The 19,466-nt window shown below is 40.8% G+C and overlaps 1 protein-coding gene across 1 annotated transcript in view; it reads left to right on the forward strand.

Annotated features, from left to right (window-relative positions):
- Positions 1-19,108, forward strand: part of rassf3 (Ras association domain family member 3) — a 43,322-nt gene extending 24,214 nt beyond the window's left edge. The window contains exons 3-7 of the mRNA XM_026327090.2: positions 12,668-12,775; positions 14,115-14,288; positions 14,995-15,082; positions 16,136-16,251; positions 16,534-19,108. Of these exons, the coding sequence (XP_026182875.1) occupies positions 12,668-12,775; positions 14,115-14,288; positions 14,995-15,082; positions 16,136-16,251; positions 16,534-16,692 (645 nt within the window). The 3' untranslated portion in view covers positions 16,693-19,108. The remainder of the gene's footprint in view (positions 1-12,667; positions 12,776-14,114; positions 14,289-14,994; positions 15,083-16,135; positions 16,252-16,533) is intronic.
- The last annotated feature ends 358 nt before the right edge of the window (positions 19,109-19,466 follow it).

Raw genomic sequence — 19,466 nt, forward strand, 5'->3', positions numbered from 1 at the left:
ACTCAGTAAACTGTTGTGTGGCATCAGAGACCTGTATATTTTATGTGGCAGCAGCAGCAGCAGCACATCTTAAAATCAAACTGTTTGAACACCCAGAATCTCCAAAATGAAACTGTCATAGCCTCTTAGCCTTATGGCTGAGTCATACCTTCTGCTTTTGTTTAACCTCATTTCAGAAAGTACAACCTGCTCTGCAAAAAGAAATAGTTTGTAAAAGATATGAGACAGGAGCCAAAGCTGCAGACACGTCTACGTTATTGTCCAGTTAGTGAGTTTTCCCTCTTCTTTCCTCTGAATCTGATCTAGTTTGATGTCAGGTGTGCTTGTGTGAGATCAGATCAAAATAGACAGTCACTGTATAAGGAATTATTTGATAAATGCATAAGCAGACAAACTTAAGTCCTGCACTAGAGGGACGACATTAGTGGATTTTTGTTAAAAAGCCAGCTTTGTAAAATCCGGTGTTGTCTTTCCTGTCCTCATGCACGTGTGAATCCATATCTGTCCTTTCTTACGTTATCCCTCTCTAGATTTCCTTCCTGTCTGTCCAGCCTCACCTGCTGTTCTCTCCTCCTCACCCCTGCATTCCCTCCTCTCCTCCCTTCATCCTGGTTCCTCCTCTGTTCTATGTCTATTGTATCACTTCCTCTCTGTTCTCAGCTCGCTTTCCTGTTCCCTCAGAGCTACCAAGGCCACCAGAGTCTTTGTTTAGTTTCTGTCCAATATTTTTGTACTGGTGACTTTCTCTGCTTTTAGAATTTATAAATGTCTCATCACATGTATTAATGTTATCCAGTGTTTATCCTGTAATCCATCCTGTTTTTAGTAAGGGCTGCTGTGAATAGTCAGTTTTTAAAGTGACATGTCATTGCATATGTGTTTGTATCGTCATTGTATCTTTGTCCTTTCTGGAGGAGTTTCTTCACCTCCAGTTTGGAAGTTGAAATGTTAGTTATGTTTTTGCAAACATTCGTTCCCATTGCCCAGTTTTAGCATCGCAGCAGCCTCTGGTATGATACTGTACTGGACTGTATAAGCCTGCAAGTCTAGGCGAGCTGTCCTTGGCCTTCTTTGAGCTTTGCTAAAGACAATTAGGCCACATCCACTGATACAGATTAAACTCGTGACCCACAAAGCATCAGATCGGTCTTAAAAGCTGTAAATAAAGTCTCAGATCTGTCCCTTTTCTCATGATTAGACCAGTACTTAACGTTACTGGATACAGTTAAATGATCCAGAAGTCACCCAGTCCATCTGTTACTGAAAGCGATGACAGTTCATCTTCACTCTGTGTTGATAGCTTGTAGAGGCCACAGGTTGGTTGTTTTAGCACATCAGGCTTGATATCATTGCCTGTGTGTGTGAGTTTGTGAGTTTTTATGTCAATTATAGTTGTTTGGACTTTCAATCAACCTCTGCAGTGTTTAGACTCACAATAGAGCCATGCCAAACCTACAAGAGTCACTGGAGCTCGTCCTCTTTGTACTTGTACGGTTTGTCAATGCTAATCAATGCAGCTTGATCAAGCAGCGGTGCTGAAACATTAATAATGAGCTGAAACTTTAATAACATGAACACGGCACCTTCATCCACCTTTGATATGATAGGTTTTGTTCTTTTTGAATGTTTTTCAGTTTTTGTTTTTCCTGTAGAAAAATCCCTCCAGAGGTCTGTGGTTGCACATTTCCTGGAGCCACTTCTTTTGTTTATCGTGCGACTTTAGTTTTAATGTGTTTAGTTTGCCTTAATGTTGTAATTGCAGCTCCAGAAGCTTTCACACACTGAAATAAACTTTACGAGGAGCCCCTGCATACTTTACTGCATTGCAAATACTTTGCAGTACATGTGAAGTGAAACAAAACAAAGGACTTCATTTTAAAGGTCCAATAAAAACATCAAACTTATGTCTTTACTTTGCACGTATCAGTCGGTCTTGTTGCATGAGGTCGCACAGTTGTGTGCGTCTGTGTGTGTTAAGCATTGCAGTGTTTGAAGTACAGTCCCTGTTGCCTGTCTGCAGGTTATATAAAGCTTTTATGAGACTCTCTTGCCTTTCCCCTCTCTTGCGTGCTGTTTTTCCAATGGAAACATGAGTGCAATTGTTCTTAAATGTGCAGCCTTCGCTATCTCTTCAAACAGAACTGGAGTGCTTTTATGCCTGGAAACACACACACACACACACACACACACACACACACACACACACACACACACACACACACACAGCAGTGGACTGTGCTGTATAATAAGATAAATCTGCCTTGAAAGGAGCCACCTGCGTCATGGAGAGTATGAGACGTTTGTGAGGACTCTGTTTCAGTGAAAAAGTGGATAAGATAAAAAAATATATAGTCTAGTGGCCTGTAATATCTCTGCAATACAAATATTAGCTGATCAATATTATCTACCTCTGGTGTGATTGATTCTACTGCAGAATATGAAAACCATCTCTAATTGATTTATTGTCTTTGTCATTTTCAAACATTAACTAGGTCCAAATAGTCAAATGTGAGCATTTGCTGGTTTTCCTTGTACTTGACAGCAAACTGAATATCTTTATATAGTAATCTGCTGCTCGGACTAAAGACATTTATAGATGCTAAAAAATGGTGATTAAATTTTAAATTATAATAATTCTCTAAAAATTGTATAGACAAGTGCCACAGTAACTGTCTGTGCTCGTGCCTGGTCACAGCTTATCAAGTGGGTCGACAGTGATGAATCATAGAACCAGCTGTTTCAGACAAAATCTGTACGGCCCAGCTCTCATCCAGACTCTGAACAGGTGCTCAAGTGGTTTCTGAAGCCCCTCTTTTTCCGTCCTCCTGCTCCCTCTTACCTCTCTGTGGAGACCGACCACCTATAGTATCATATCACAAGGTCAGAAGGGGAAGAAGGGCACTCAAGACCTTTATTTTTCTAGACATATACTGTATGTTCAGTAGAGGTTTAGAGTAGAGCCCATGGGGAAAAATCGTTTGACTTGTTCTTTGCTCTGTGCTCCATGTTTAGAGAATGTGTTTGCTTAAAAATACCAATTTCACAGCACCCAAACGCCAAATTTGTTGCTACTGGTGTTTACGGTATGTCAGGAATATCACTAAAGTCAAGGGTTGCTATGTTAGTACTACCCAAAAACTAAATACTAAATTGTGTAAATATTTAGTCCCACAGAATACAGTGTGTTTTCTCTGAATCATGTTCCTCCTGTTCAGTAAAAACTGTGGATCCAGCAGCACTCCATAGTCCTGCTCTCTTAGTTTCCAAGTTTAAATTGGTTTTGCAGCTGTAATAATTTAAGTTGGCTTGTCGTGAGTGGGCCTTTCTGCCCTGCCCTCTCTGTATTTACATGATCTGTAATGAAGCATGTGTTGGTTGGTCCTTGATGTTGCCACCGTGCTCTGTAAGCTGTTCGTCACATACCAGTCCTCAGTCAGAAACTCATCTGGGAGCAGTTTGGACCGGCTGTAATCTCCAGGCCACCATTATCACCCAACCACAGCGCGCTTTAGGGCGGTGTGTTGCTCTGTTTGATGTGCAAGAGAGAAAGTGAAGTCAAATGATGATAAATGAAAAGGCAAGTGTGTGTGTTGTGTTGAGCACAGCCTCCTCTGGATGTTTTCATTTTTGGTTTGGCAGTTTGTGTCATGGTTGGCTGGAGGTTAGAGTTTGGGCCAGAGGTGGTGGGTTTTGGAAAGGCTGCAGGACAAGCTGTGAATGTGTGAGCAGTGAGATATGTCCCCTTTAATTTAACAATGTGGTAACCAGAAGTGGACTGGACTAAAACTCAATGTACTGGTTAATATTTGAATATTTCTTGGTTTTAAGGTTTCAGTCACTTTATTTTAGTGTTTTTATTAGTTTAAAGATCAGCTTCTGTTCTGGGAAATTTAAATGGACATATTTGGCTGTTTTAACAAGCTTACTGCCAAAATTCAGATGTGGCTATTGATGCCATTCTCATGTCTGTAAAGGTGTAGCTGCAGCTACTTAGCTCAGCTTAGCTTAAAAACCAGAAACAGGCTTTTGGTTTTTGGTACAGATGAAACAAACTTAAAATGTGCTGGTCTGTGAGATTCATAGTTAAATATATGAGGAAATGTATAGGTAGGTCCTACCTGTGGATACCTGTGGTTGAATGAAGTCAGTGTTAGCATGAAACGGTATTATTGGTTTAGCAGTAGATACAAACATCCCACTCATCACATCATCACATGTGTAATGTTAGGTTTGCACATAATGATGGTATAGACTCTCAGACCTGCGTGCCAAATAACCCACCATCCTGGGTATCATTAGTTGATTCATGTGACACTTAAAATTGTGCAACAATCCAAATATTAATTAGTGAGGAGAACACACACACACACACTGCTCCAACCAAAAACCACCAAGGTCTGTGGCTTTTCAATGTTCGGGCTGATCATTATGTCGATGCATGTGGTGGTTTTGAACATGAGAATGTGGCTCACGGTGGTTAAATATCACTCGGTCTGAGTTTAGGCTAACTTGATGTGGAAACGTGTGTGTGTGCATGTGCAGAGGTGGGGGGTGTACATGCATTTTAAAGGGGTTTTCCACTGTAGCAGAGGAGATGGGGAAGGTTTGACTATAAAGGGCAACACATTTCACAGGTTTAGTTTCCCTTATTCCCATTTTCAGGCTCCACCTGCCTTTGACATCCACATTGTGCCCATTATATCATAGATGGCATCACTACTAGTACTGTGATACCACACTGTGTAATTTAATAATCATTTCTACATTTTCGCCAGATATGAATAGTGCTATTAGTAATCAATCTATTTAAACCCAGTGTTGACTTTGTTGACGTGTAGATGTTCTTAGTGTTCCTCAGAATTTCATAGAAAGCCCTGCAGTAGTTTTATTTTGTCATATTAAACCCACAGCGTACTCCCCCTGCATCTGAACAGCCTACAGAGGCTGTACACGGTGACAGGCTGAAGGTCATTCAGTACTAAAGTTGGCACATATGACTGATGGTGACTGACTTGTTGTTTTGTTGCTTCGTGTCTGACTCACTGAGGCTGCAGCGACTTGTTTTCATTATCGTCCATTTCAGCTGTTTTGTTTGTTTGCTTTTTTCGGTCGTGTTTCTATAAATTATATTTAGCCTCGTGGTTTCAACCTTCTCATTAAATGACTTTATGAGGCTGTTCTTGACATGAAACTTGAAGCTGTAGGACTTCTGGAAAATTAGTGCAGGGTTGGAAGTAGTGTTGGTCATTTTAGTCCTATTTTCTGCTCATTGTTTGGTCTGCTTGTCTGTAAATGTGTGTGTTTAACTGATACAACTCTGTTTGAGGAGTGTATTTACAAAACGTTAACTTTAAGGCTTTCCTTTTAGAAAAATAGAAAAACTGGATATATGGATTATTGACCAATAATACGATTACATTGGCAGGTGATTTATATTAATTTAGTGCATCAATTATCAGAAAGTAATCAATTTTTTTTTTTGTCCTATTTTTTTGGAATTTAAATCAGAAAAACAATCAGCAAAGACCTTAAATAGTATGAATAATTTTTAGGTAAAGCCCCGTGTGTACAGCACGAACTGGCCAATGAAACTTAGTCTGGCTCATTGTTGGCTCACTGTCCCTGTCACACCTCTTTCACTGCCTCTGCTGTCTTTTCCAAGGTCAGAGCCATGAAGTTTCATAATATCAGCCCACACATGCTTACTCACCACACACACACACACACACACACACACACACACACACACACACACACACACACACACACACACACACACACACTCACACACTCACGTCTTTGGCCTCAGTTCTTCTCATGTTAAGAAATATGAAGCAAAGACTTTTTTTTTTTTTTCACCTTTGGCTTTTTGTATTTAGCAATCTTCTGACTTCAGGAACAACTTGTAGTCAAGTCTGAGCTCTGTGTGTGACTGCTATTTTAATGAAAGTCATTTTTCAGTCTAATGAGAACATTTCTCAGCAGGCAGTTAGCAGTTTAGACAGCAGCTATGTGATCTCTATGATGTTATGTCTATCTCCAAGTAACCAAATCAAATGTGTAGTCTCTGGGTTGGCATCCAAAGACAGAACAGCTTTTAAAAATTTGCTTTCTTGATGTGACATGTAATTTGTTTTTTTTTCATAGTTCCTCATTCTCCTCTTGTTTGTCACTGTCCTCGCCTTCTTCACATCCTCATACTTCCCTTCAGATCAGTCTCTTCTTTCTTTTGTTCCTTCTTTAGCTTCTCCTTCCTCATATTTCTCTCCCAGTTTTTTTTTTTTTTCTTTTCCCCTTTCTCCCAGTCCTGCTCATCGTCGTCTTCCTACCTCCCTTGTTTTGCTTTTTCCTCCATCTCCCTCCTCTTTTTCGGTGGAGGTCTTGATGGAGCTCAGTTCTCTGGGTGGTCCCTCCAAACAGACTCCCGCAAAGGGCTGTGAACCGTAACCGTGTGTCCTGTAGTGTCCCGTCCATGTTTTCATGCTGTACTTGGTGAACCACACTGGAAACCTACTGACGGTCCAGTCTGGTTCACATCACTGCGGTGGACGCAGCCTCTCGTCTCCATGTGGTGAAGCCGGTTTAGTCTGCAGGTTTTACTTCTGTTTGCTCAGACAATAGCATCATTCTCTGGAGGCTCCTTGTTTTAGACCATGTCTCTTTGAAAGTTATTTCCTGCACTTTCGCTTGTTTTTGGTTTATTTATTTATAGAGTTTTGGATGCACCTGTGAACACCTAAAACGTGGTTATTAAAAAGCTGCAGGATGTTGTTTTTATTCAAACAAAACACTTTAATATTAGAGCTAAATGTCAAACTAAATAAAACAAATCAAATTAGGAAAAAAAAGGATCCAATATCCAAAAAAATATAAACAAATGTAAGTTTTTCTTTCATATTTATTGATGTAATTGTCTTTAACATTGCATAGATGAGTCAATATTGACCCTGTACATTGTTCAGGCTTCATAGCTTGGAGCTAATATGAAAGATTAGTTATGTTGTTCAGTTCAGACAATACCTTGGGAGCTGAAAATGTATGATACACAATACTGTTAATACTGTTTCAGCTAATTATCCAATATTAAACTTATTCTCCGGTCGCTTACATATCATTTAACTAGGAACAGTTATATTTATCAGGACCCATGTCAGATCAAGTATTAGTGAATGCATAAAGTCACCCAGGTATAAGTAAATACTGTTTATACAAAGTGGACAAAGCTGCTATTTAATAGAATATGATTCAGTGGAGACATCTGTGTTAAAGCCTTAACAGTCCTGCACTGTATCAACTGTATGAGTGTCCATTAGCTTGAGTTTCTGTCCATTAGCACAGGCATGTGTGTTATGGAGGAAAGGTGTGAGCACTTCCACTTGTACAGCACATGTGTGTGTACCCATTAGTGCAGGAATGCTGGGAGGAAAGGTGTGGCCGATCTCGACTTCCCCCAACGGACTCAACAGGAAGTCGAGCCCTCAGCCACTCCATCTCAACAGAGAGGGATGGATGCAAGACGAATCGTCTTCAAATCTCACAGGATGAACCAGAGAAGGTTTATCCAGAATTGATGAAAACTAGTAGTGCAGTAGTAGTTATACTGCATATACAGTGTTTATTTTTACAGGTGGGATATAAAGGAAGCTTACTTCTGAATGCAGAGGAGTTCAGGGAATAAAATTTGGTTTTGCGTTATTTTTCACAAGCCTCATGTTCTGTTCTCCCAGTGTTCACACCTCTCATTAAATCAAATGAAAGCCAAAGTAAAGTAACCTGGAGTCCTTCAGTCAGCACACAGCAGCTCAGGTAATCATGCAAAAATGTGAAATTTATTTTAGCATAAGGAAAATGCAGTTTCACAGCAGATGAGTTGAGCTGTTAGTCTGCTGTAACTGACCAGTAAGAACTAACTGAAATGGCTCTTTCCAGGAAACTTCTTAGAAAAATGTGTAGAAATAACAGACCTGTAGAATAAAAGGTCACCAAAGAGGAACATTAAACTCCACTTTGGACATGTAAAAACATGAATAGATTAGAGGGCGACTGTGACAGGGTGAAGTAAACACAAGGACAGAAATAACTCATAATGTCCTTCTTTAGATATAGTGAGAACAGCTAAATGACTGTGTTCAGCCTGTTACACACGCACACACGCAGACAGTCCAGCGCTTCATGCTGTAATAAACCTTTGCATGTTTTGTCTGTAGGCGCACAAACACACTCTCATGGTGATGTCAACTCTCTACAGACCGTGGATGCAGACGAGTGTGATAGTGCTAAACAAAAGACAGGAATGCTGCAGGTGTGTGTGATGAAAGGTTGAGGAAAAAGGTGTGTGTGTGTGTGTGTGTTTGTGTGTGTGTGTGTGTGTGCATCACACATGCTCACAGACTAAACTAAAACTCAGTCCCAAGGTTATTTTAGAAACAGCAGCCAGAGACACTGACATGGAGATGCAGATAAAACCTGCAGCTGTTTTCCCTTCACTCTTTCTTTCTCTCGTCACTTTCTATTCCACCTTTCTCTTCTGCTTTTCCTGTGTTTGCTGACAGTCTGTTCTTCTTTCAGTGCTCTTTCTCTATGCAACAGGTGTAGTCTGGACTATAAACTTTGATTACTATATAAATATTGAATCAATGTTCAATATGGTCAGTTTTTATAGACTATTTGTATTAGTCCTGTTCTGTTCTCATAGCAGGATTAACTTGTGACAGACATTTAAATCATTGAGAATAAGTCCACACAAGGCGTATAGGTACACAGGTACAAGAAGTAACATAGGTTTTTAACAAATGAGAATTCAAATGAGAAAAAAAACTATTTGTCTGCAAATAAGACACAAAATTCATGCACCGCTTCTCTTTACGTCGTCTTACACACCTGAATCAACTCACCTGCAGAACTTTATTCTTCAGAAACATCTATTTTACTGCAGTTGAGTGCTGTGCAGGCATGTAGCACAGAAATTTAGCTTCAAATAAATGGACAGCCTTCTTTATATTGTAATTTTTCCACCCAGAGTTGAAGATGTTCTTCATTTCTCCTGGAAATGTGTGTTTTATGTGTGTGAAGAGGCGATTTAGATAAGATAGAAAGGCTATATAAACGCAGTCCATTTATCACAATCTGGTTATGATGAGATTTATCGCTCCTTTGCTGAGGTCTGACTGGTTTTCACAGCGAACAGTGGAGTCTGTTAGGACAAGCAGCTTAGAAGTAAGTCTAGCATGTGAGATTTATGACATGTGTTTAGTTAGATTTGGTTTGGTAATTAGTGTAATGCTTCTGTGTCAATGTGCCTTTTGATAGCGACACAAAGCCTGTGTGCTGTGTAAGAGACCATCTGGCTCTAATGTTGGATAACTGTCTCTGTGTGGTGCAAAGCAGCATGTACTGTTACAGGACGCTTCTTCACCTTATTGATTGGTCTGATTATTAATGGATTACTTCTTTGTCTTTACTTTCTGCACTCACCTCTTGTTTCTTCCTACTGTGCTCTGAAATAGCACCATGACCTCACTGTGTCGTAGCAGCGCTATGCTCTGCTTCTCCGGTTTGTTTGGATTTGGTTCCTCTCATCCTCCCAGTTCCTCTTAACCCTCTCGGTCCCGGCGTTACAGCCTGGACTGGACATGTCCTCGCTCACAGAGAATATAATAGGCCAGTGGAGCGTTTTAGTGTCCACCAGAAAGTCTGGAGGAGAAACACTGAAGTTTTTTTTTCCTGTCTTTCTGTTTTTTGTGGGAATAAACATCAGCAGAACTAGAGATACAAAAATGTTGTTCTTGGCCTGTTTGAGTCTTAACATAGAATAATGACACATGTAGAAATCCTTCAAGAATCAGCCAGATGCTGCAGAAGCATCTTAAGGGCCCAGTATAATCCAAAGCCTCTGAATTGTGATAAAGGAGAGTCTTTCACAAATGATGACATTAAAACCCAAAACAACGAGGTTACAGCTGATAAATCCGTAGATCTACCAGGTTTATCAGCTGCCCTCCCTTCACATTCACACGAACACACACTGCACAGTCACGAGATGAAAGCTTCCCCTCAGGGTTATCACTTATCACGTTTCTTCTCCCTTTAGTCTTTTCTCGTTCCTCTCTGTGTGTCTGTAGATGGTGAGATGACAGGTGATCTCATGGCCTGGCGCTTCCTCCTAACAAGCTTAGACTCATCTGACCTGGCAGGTGCTTCAATCAAAGACTGAATGTGGAAAACACCCTCAAATAGTCGTGATGCACAGTTTAACCTGAGCTCATCTGCCGCCAGTGTTGTATGTTGTGTGAGTGTGTGGGCAGATTAGTTGATGACTGTGGTCTCTGTGTGTCCTCCTTTTAGTCCTGATGAGCCAGTTTGACAGAAGGTCTTTGAGAAGTCACATCAGGTCGGTAAAACCAAGTCCCTGACTGGGCCGACATGAAATCAGGCTGATGGTGTTTTAGTGGTTGTGCCAACAGTTTTAGTTTTGAACAAAGTTTTATTACGTCCATAATCTAACCATGGATTAGGAAACAAAGGGCCCCTGGGCACAGACATGTAAAAGACCCCCAACTCAGACTCACAGACTGAGCAACCACATGAATTGTAGTCAGTTTGTGTTTTCTAGTGGTTGATTTGTGTCAGTTTTATGTGAATGTTTATTCAGTTCATATCTCTTTGTACTCATTTTCCACTGATTTTATTTGTTTTGTTTCATTTGGTAAGTTTGCACATTTCTGTGGTTGATATTTTTTTGTCTTTGGTGTTTTGTGTTTCTTTTTAGTCTGTTTGTGTAGCTGGGTCTATTTTTTCTCAGTGTCTTTTGAGGTCTGTTTGACTTTCCAACAGAAACAGTTGGTTTTCTGGTCTAGGGGCCCCCTGACCCCTTGGGCCCCTGGTCCTGTTCTTGATAGACCTGTTCAGTAATTCATTTATGAATCTAACTCTTACACATTTTGTTGTGCAATTGTATTATCTCTGATTATCTCCACGGCTCAGCAGATCTATCTCGTCTATATTTCTGTGCTGTGACAGCCATCTACAGTGATCATCAAACGTTTATTCAGTCTTATCTAAAAATGAGATAAAGGCCACCTGTCAAATTTACTCTCCATGTAGCTGACACCCAGACTGACGTTCCCTCTCAGAACCACGAACCTGAAGTGTCAGTGGACACATTACTGAGCCGCAGTGTGTTTGTGTGTCTGCAGTGTTTGCACATGCTCTGTTGGCACCCTTACTTTCCTTTGAGCAGTGTGTGTTTTCCATATAAGGCTGTATGTGCCTTCAAAGCCTCCCTGGATTGTGTGTGTGTGTGTGTGTGTGTGTGTGTGTGTGTGTGTGTGTGTGTGTGTGTGTGTGTGTGTGTGTGTGTGTGTGTGGTTTTTAATAGATGCAGAGCTGCACGATGCCCATGTAAGCACAGACTGCACTGGGGAATTAAAGTCGGTCTGAAGACTGCGTTGGCACTCTCACACTGTGTATATAAAACAGCAGAACGGCCTTTAGACGCGTTGCTGCTTCTACAACTGGAGAGTGAACATCTTAAGAGGTTTTACCTCGTTTGTCTGTGCATCATTCAGGCATGAACAAAACATGATGGAGTGAAAAGAAGAGCTCTGATGTTGTTATGTTTGGATCAGGCCTGCAACTCATTAATTATATATATTTATTAATATTTTTTAATTTTGAGTAAGCTAATCCTGTCTATTCCCTTAATGCAAGATCATTTTTCTTTCCCTGAAGCAAAGTCAAAACTTAGTGCAACTTAAATAAATTTGTTAAAAGAGTGGGACTGTGTTCATCAACATCCAAAACTGTTCATTTCTGTTGCATCACGTCTTTATCTTGACCTCATCAGCTGACCTCCACTTTGACCTTCCCTCCATCCATAGCTTTTTATGCATGAACTCAGGGAGGACTGTGAACTGTGGAGCTCTGTGGCCTCGAGTCAGTCAAGTAGCATCGAGCGTGGTATTGTTCTGCACGCTGTGTCCTGCAGGAGGTTTCTATGTTTTGTCTAAGATTAGAAGTCAGTCGCTCACCACAGGACCCGGGCTGATTAGATACGTGTTTTTTCTCATGTGCTGACCCTCCAGCAGGAAGGGTCTTTCCACACTTAGAGCCTGAGCCAGACCACAAACTAAGAAGTCATTAAGTCCCCCTCCTTCCTGTCAGCCCTGCTAATTATCATATAAGTGTGCTGGGCCACATGAAAGCCCCATAATGTCCTGTTGTACCCTGAAGCACCATGTCACGGCAGAGAGATCTTACAACAAGCTGATTTTTGTCTTCACATGTGGTTATGGTTTTTATCCCAGAGGTAAGAATTGAGTCAACATCTGTTACTCTGTTTCAGATACAATATCTTACTTTCGTTTCTAAAATTGTTGTTGTCAACAGCTTTCTACCATGTGAAAACAGAATGGTGTATTGTTTATACAGCTAAAAAGTCTTTCACTTTTCCTCTTTTATATCATTTTCATAATCAAAACCGAGGTAACAAGGGCTTTGATTTCAGGTTTGCTACTAACATGCAGCTCCTTCAGTCATAAAAACACTTCTACTGATTTGGCCCCACCATGTTAGAAAATAAGTTTAACGCTTAACCTGGAGAGAGTTCTTTCTTTCTCTTCTCTTCTTCTTTCTCTTTCTCTTATTTCCTTTGATTCTGTCTCTTCAGGATGTGGAGAAGGAGCGAGAGCTGCGGACAGAGCTCAGCAGGGAGGAGATCAGGCAGAAGGTCGAGCAGTACAACTCTCTGACCAAAGACCACCTTAAAATGACAATGGTGAGTGAACACACACACACACACACTCACACTGACTTTACCGGGGTGCCTTACAGTTCATACCTTGCCTGCCTTACAGAACATACAGTTCATTGTTTATCTGCACTGGATAATAGAGAGATACATGTTGACTTACTGGAAAGAGACGACCGAGGTCCATGTGTTGGCACTTCAGGAGCTTTCAGTGGAAATAGCATGGTTGTCTCTCAGCCCAGAACGTTTTACAAACTTTTCCATCGGTTAAAAATTGATAATGAAGTTTTGTTTTTTTTTTAATTGGAAACAGCAGTCAACAAACCAATCTCACCACAAGTCACATTGTTTCAGAAACTCCACACATATATGCACAAGCCACAGATATTAGAGGAAAAATAATCAATGAATCTATTATTTATGGTCGTCACAAACCATCACTCCGTTAGTAATGTTTAGAAAATGAGAAGAATGTGAACAGCTGAAAAAGAAACTTTTAGTCATAAGAGAAAGGAGGGAACTACCTGATCTTTCTCAGCTACAGGAGTAGTCCGTTTGTAGTCTGGATGTCCAAACATGCCAAGTCATGCAGGCTTTACACTTTAACATCTGCCTCGTGCTAAAGTTTCAATATCCACGCTGCCTTCCTCCAGCTCCCAGCATTCCTCAGCAGTCACATCAGAGAGGTGATGTTATTCCTGCTATTGTTCTCTTCCCGCTGTTTTCCTTGGCAGCGTCTGAAGCTGCAGTCATGCAGCGAGAAATGAAGAGTTTTATTTGGATTGTACAACATGGCAACACACAGCTGTAATCAACTTTAGAAATAACCAACTGTTATTTTCATTATTGTTTATTCCACAGATGCTTTGAAGCAGCAAAAATCACATTTGAGAGCAGAATATTAGTTGCAGGTTAATTTTCTGCAGCTGAAGGTTCTGCTGAGCGTCAGGCCTGATAGTGTGTGAATCTTACAGACAGGTGGTTCTGCTTTAAGAGGCCACACCTCCTTTCTTTCTGCCTGTCATTCGTATTTTTATTTCTTTCATTTCGCCCTTTGTCTCTGCTGACGTACGTTTTTAATCCTCATCCTGTCGAGTTTCTGCTCAGTTCTTTTTTTAATTTATGTTCACACTGATCTTGTTTTTTCCAACCATGACCTTCACTCACACGTGAACCCCTGCAGTGCACGCAGTCCTCCAGGCCCCATATGGCGTAATGAGATTAAGATGCTCTTGCTCCGTCTGGGGCCATCTGTCCTACAGGACACACTGGGTTAACTGGGTGAACTGGTCTCATTCAGTGGTCATATAGTACAATGACAGTGACTCTCTCTCTCTCTCTCTCTCTCTCTCTCTCTCTCTCTCAGGCTCCTACTGGTGTGTATACTGGTTTCATCAAGGTCCAGATGGATTTGAGGAGGCCGGTGACGGTGCGGGGGGGTCAGAGAGGAGCGGGAGGAGTTGTGGGGGATGAGGCCTTCTATCTGCCCCGAGGAGTCACCAACACCCTCCACATCAGCTCCAATAACACAGTCCGACAGGTGGCTAACACACACACACACCCACACACCAGCACCCTGCACTTCACAGCCTGCCGAATAACTTAATCAGGATCTGATGACATGTGGGTCGACACCACACTGAAGTTTTATTAAAACCTGATCGCTTCTGGTTTGTGGCACGTTCATTGTCCTAAACTCATCCCAGCTGAAGTCCAGACTCTGTGACCTCTGTCCCCAGGAGGGTTTTGCTCATTTGATTTAATTTGTGGTTGATCATATTCTAAGATGTCACACGTCCCGTTTGGTGATCATTTGGTAGCGTTCAGAGCGCTACAGCTACAGTTTGTCCAGCCCAGCACCTGAATTTTCCAGCTATAAAAACATATGTAGTTTAATGTCTCTGAAATTAAAGGAATAGTTCACCACCATATTAATGCCTTGTGACTGAAGTAAATGGTGAAAAAGGACGTCTTGTTCCCAAATTCGAAAGATGAGCTGCAATGGACGAGCATTAGATTTTCTTTTTCCCCAGACGCTGCTGATCATTTAGTTTCATGGTTTCATCATGGTGTCCAGGTTGGAGCTCTACTGGAGTCTCTGCTTTTTCCATTGTTTTTGGTAGAGTTTGTCCAGTCTGTAGACTCCAAACCAGTCCTGTTTGTCTTGGAAGGAGTGGATCCATCATTTTGAACTCAGTCTCTTTTTGGATGTCAGTATTTGACAGTTTTGTTTTGTGTGTGTTCAGGTGATCATTGCCCTGCTGAACAAGTTCACAGTTGCTGACAACCCGGCGAAATATGCCCTGTACAAGCGCTCCCGCCGGGAGGAGCAGGGTAAGACCACATTGTTGTCTGTGTGTGTCTGTGTGTGTCTGTGTGTGTCTGTGTGTGTCTGTGTGTGTCTGTGTGTGTCTGTGTGTGTCTGTGTGTGTCTGTGTGTGTCTGTGTGTGTCTGTGTGTGTTGCTTGTTGGTGGATGCCTCAGGGCTCTTCCCACTATCAACAGCTCAGCAAGAATACACACACACACACACACACACAAATACAAATATATGCACACACACTGTGAATGAACAGCTGCTGTGGGGGTGTTCAGTATCAAGTATTAGCATCGCCAAGTAAGGAAAGGACAGAGTTTATTGGCCACATCCAGGAATTTAAAGTATAGAACTAGACCCAGAGTCACTTGTAAATCTAATGAGTCTGTGTGGTTTGTTTTTATGTCTCGTTTAAAGTCTGTGAAACATTTTGATGCCAAACTTCTTGTAGATATTTGGGTTTATTTTCTTTTTATGTCCCAGTTCTGGTTTTCACTTATTACAGTGAGACTCTGCTAATAACAGATGGCGTCTATACATGTCGTATTTATGTTGACTACAAATGTATATGAGCTCTGACTTTTTTTATTCTATGGATATTCAGTTTGACAATAAGCTGCTTCACATCAACATGTAGACCTACATTTTCATGCTTCAGTTTAGTTTTATGTTTTTATCTTAAATTGAATCTATATCTAGTAATTAAATATAACAATTTTTGTTGTTTAGGATCATCTGTCTTTTACATTTATTCTTTAATATTACAAAGTGTATATTTAATGTTCATTTTGTGGCAGTGAAGAGAGACCTGGTTTCATTACTAAATGTAAATGACCAGATTGAATTTTCTTTATCAGGTTTGATTAGTTAATGTTTTGTTCACTGCAGCACCAGCTCAGTCCAACAACATGGATCCATCACTCACATCACATTAATGCACCACACTCATCCTTTCATCCTCTGCCATGTCTGTTTATATGTATATACACACACACAGTGGGAGATTTAACTGCAGTGCCTACATGCATGTGGTGGTTTGGATGCTGACTAATTTCGTGTGTGTGTTTCAGTTTATGTGTGTAAGCTGCTGGATGGCGAGCAGCCGTTGTTCCTGCGTCTGTTGGCCGGACCTGACGCCGACATTCTCAGCTTCGTACTGAGAGAACAACAGACCGGAGAAGTCATGGTAACAGTACACCTCCACCTTCTTAACCTCCACCTCTTTATTGTCTCTTTGAAATGCACATTTCATTATTTACAGGTCATATTAGCTTTTCAGTTTTCTCTACTGACTGATCAGGAAGTAAAAACTCTCCTAACTGAGTCAAAGAATGAAGAAAAAGAGAAAAAACAAGTACAGTTACAGTCGGGATCAGATTCAGGTTGATTTTATAGTCGTGACACTAGAAAATCAAATCAAAGTGGTAACAGTGTTGAATGAATAAAGTTGGTTTGCTCCTCTCCTCAGTGGGACGCCTTCTCTATCCCCGAGCTGCGTAACTTCCTGCGGATCCTCGACAAGGAGGAGGAGGAGCAGAAGGAGACGGTGATTCGCCGTTACGATACGTACCGCCAGAGACTGCAGGAGGCGCTGAGGGAGGTCCGAGGGCGCTCTCAGAGGGTTTAACCTCCTGACAACAAAACACTACTGCTGGAGGAGTTGTTTTTATCTCCTCTGTGAAGAAACATTCTGTACATTTCCACATAAAGAGGGATGTGAATGCAGAATGAGAAGAGAGGATCCAGCGCCTGGACGAGGGGATGATAGACACTGATGATGATGATGATGATAAAAGATGATAAGGGGACAGAAAAACTGAGGTACGGCGAGTGAAGGACACGCAAATAAAATGAATCCCAACGGACGCTGAAGGCCTGGATTCAAGACTTTGACCTGCTGCCTGCTCTGCTCCGTCTGCCTGCAAACACCAAAGATTCAGTCTGATTATCGCTGTGCCATATTCATTCATCCTCCCTCCTCCTCTCACTCTGCTGTCATAATATTTATGGATTCCTCTGTTTGCCCCACATTCTTCTTTTAAACTTGTGAAAGACTCAAGGCCAAATGCGGAGTTAGAGTTTTATTTAATTTGTTTTAAAGGTCTGTACATATTTTTTTATTTATATGGGTGACGCTCTGTTTTTCTTCATTTTTTTTAAAAACAAGGTCTTATTGTAGTTTACTCTTCAGAGGCGGAGCAACAATCTGGTTGTTGACACAGAGAATAGTTTATTCAGTCTGCAGGTAAAAACACAGACACCACTGCAATTACAATTTATCAGCTGAGAAGCCCAGAAAGGCCCAGAAACAGGAATACCAGAAAAATTAGAGAATAACATGGAAGCAGAGAAAAAAGTTGTGAAATAATTGTGTAGCTCTGGAGTCTCAAATGTGCCAAAAGAAAATTTAAACTAATACATATGGTTTTGTTATTTTTTTTTTTAAAATCTTGTTTTACATTTAAACAGCTCTTGTACTCAAAAAATCATATTTATCGTCCTCCATCACATAAACAGGAAATGTGGCAAATACTTCAACTACTAATGTGCTTTTATGTACTTTATATACAATATAGACATTCAGTTTATAAGCAAGTTTAAAATATGTTTAAGTTTTTGCTACATAATTGTACAGCGTCTTCAATTAGTGACTAGAAGTTTGCTTGTTAAGACTTTTATTGGCACATTCAGACTCCACACAGGTTTGAGCTGAAACTGAAGGTTGTGGGTGAAAATACAGAGAAATAATTAAACATTTCAGGTTTGTTGTGAGTGAAAACAGTCTAGTTGGAACAGAGAAAGTAAAATACACCAGTGTGTGGGTAGAGTGTGTAAAGTTTGTTTGCTACGATGGTGAAATGGTGGGATGAATTTCTACCACTAGCAGAGTTTGGGTGGTCGTGACCTCTGACCTCTGAGCCTGGATGGTCAGAGGGAGGAGTGAGGACAGACTGGTTACTGGAAGTTGACTGAGGGCTGCAGAGGAAGTAGAAAAGAAACGTTAGATGGAGGAAGGAGGGAAAAAAATAATAGTGATAATAGTTGAGCTTTTAGAAGTGGCCACAGGAGGAAATACATGGGAACAGTCGATATAAACGCAGAAAGACCAGAATCTCGAGGACAATGACGGGATTTTCCTCAAGCCACAACTCACCTCGATGTTATGCATGTTCATTTTTTCCATTTCTGCAATAACGCTGAGAGAAAGGGAGGTCTGTAAGCGCCGATAGCCGCAGAGGAGGAAAACGGGCTGCATTGTCCTTCTCTCCTCTGTCATTTAGTCCCCGTGTTTGTCGGCAGACATTCATTTCAAACTCCACTGTTTTTGTTCTCTTATCTGAAGTTCAGACCTGCAGCTTTGACCTCCTCGTCAACCGGGTCGCAGCTTTTTCTGGTGTGTGAAAAGGAAAAATATTAGAGAGGAAACAAGGAGAGGGACACAGAGATTAGGGCAGAGGGCGAGAAGATAAATGTGAATCAGAAAGTGCAGAAGAAGGTAAAGTTAGTTTGTTTGGTTTTTTTTTTGGGTTTATGAAACGTTCCTTTGACATGTAAATCATCATTTCTGACTTATAGACCAAAGAGGTGTGCGTTAGATATTCTAGTTGTACAGAAAATATCTGCCTGTTGCTGTTTGTTCTTCTGGTATTTGATGAAACTGCAGACGAACAGAAGATAAATCTAATTAGACTGATTGAATTATGATCATCTATCAACTCTGACGTCCGAGCTGCAGGTGCTGAATGAAGTTAAACTGACGGTGCTGCAGCTGCAAATTTGTTCAACAGTGTCACCACCTGGTGGTCAAACCCTGCAACTATTCTCTCACTCCTGTGTCCAACATGCATCCAACGTCTTACACGTTTTATTTTAGCTTTAGTTTTAACCAAAGATATGTTTGTGGTGTTGCCTGGAGCAAATATATTTTAGAGCCCTCCTCCCACTGGATAGAAACACATATATATATATATATATATAGTCTAGAGTTTTATTTAAAGGGGTTTTTAGCCTCGTTTATTGTACTATCAGACACTGGGTTAATGCTGTGGAAGCAAAAAGAAAAAGGCAGAAAGATTTGGTCCTATAAGAAACTGTGTTACAAACTGGAGCTCAGAAGAAGTGGACATGCAGCAGGCAACAGGGTCTAATATAAGATGTTATTGTGTTGCATTATGGGAAATGTAGGACCCAATAGTGTTGAAGTTTAAATAAAACTGAATTTATAGGATGTAAAAACTGAACTTTGAACACCTCCTTTCTTAAATTTATGTGGTTTTAGTTTCAGTGGGTAACTTCAGCTTGTCTTTTTTTTTAGTGTTCACAAATTGAAATTGTATCTAAAAACAATTTGAAGACATTCGTGTTGCCATATCTTCTATTTTACAGAGAAACTTAAACCAC

Source organism: Mastacembelus armatus, chromosome 23 (assembly GCF_900324485.2).
Source record: "Mastacembelus armatus chromosome 23, fMasArm1.2, whole genome shotgun sequence".
NCBI classification, from domain to species: domain Eukaryota; kingdom Metazoa; phylum Chordata; class Actinopteri; order Synbranchiformes; family Mastacembelidae; genus Mastacembelus; species Mastacembelus armatus.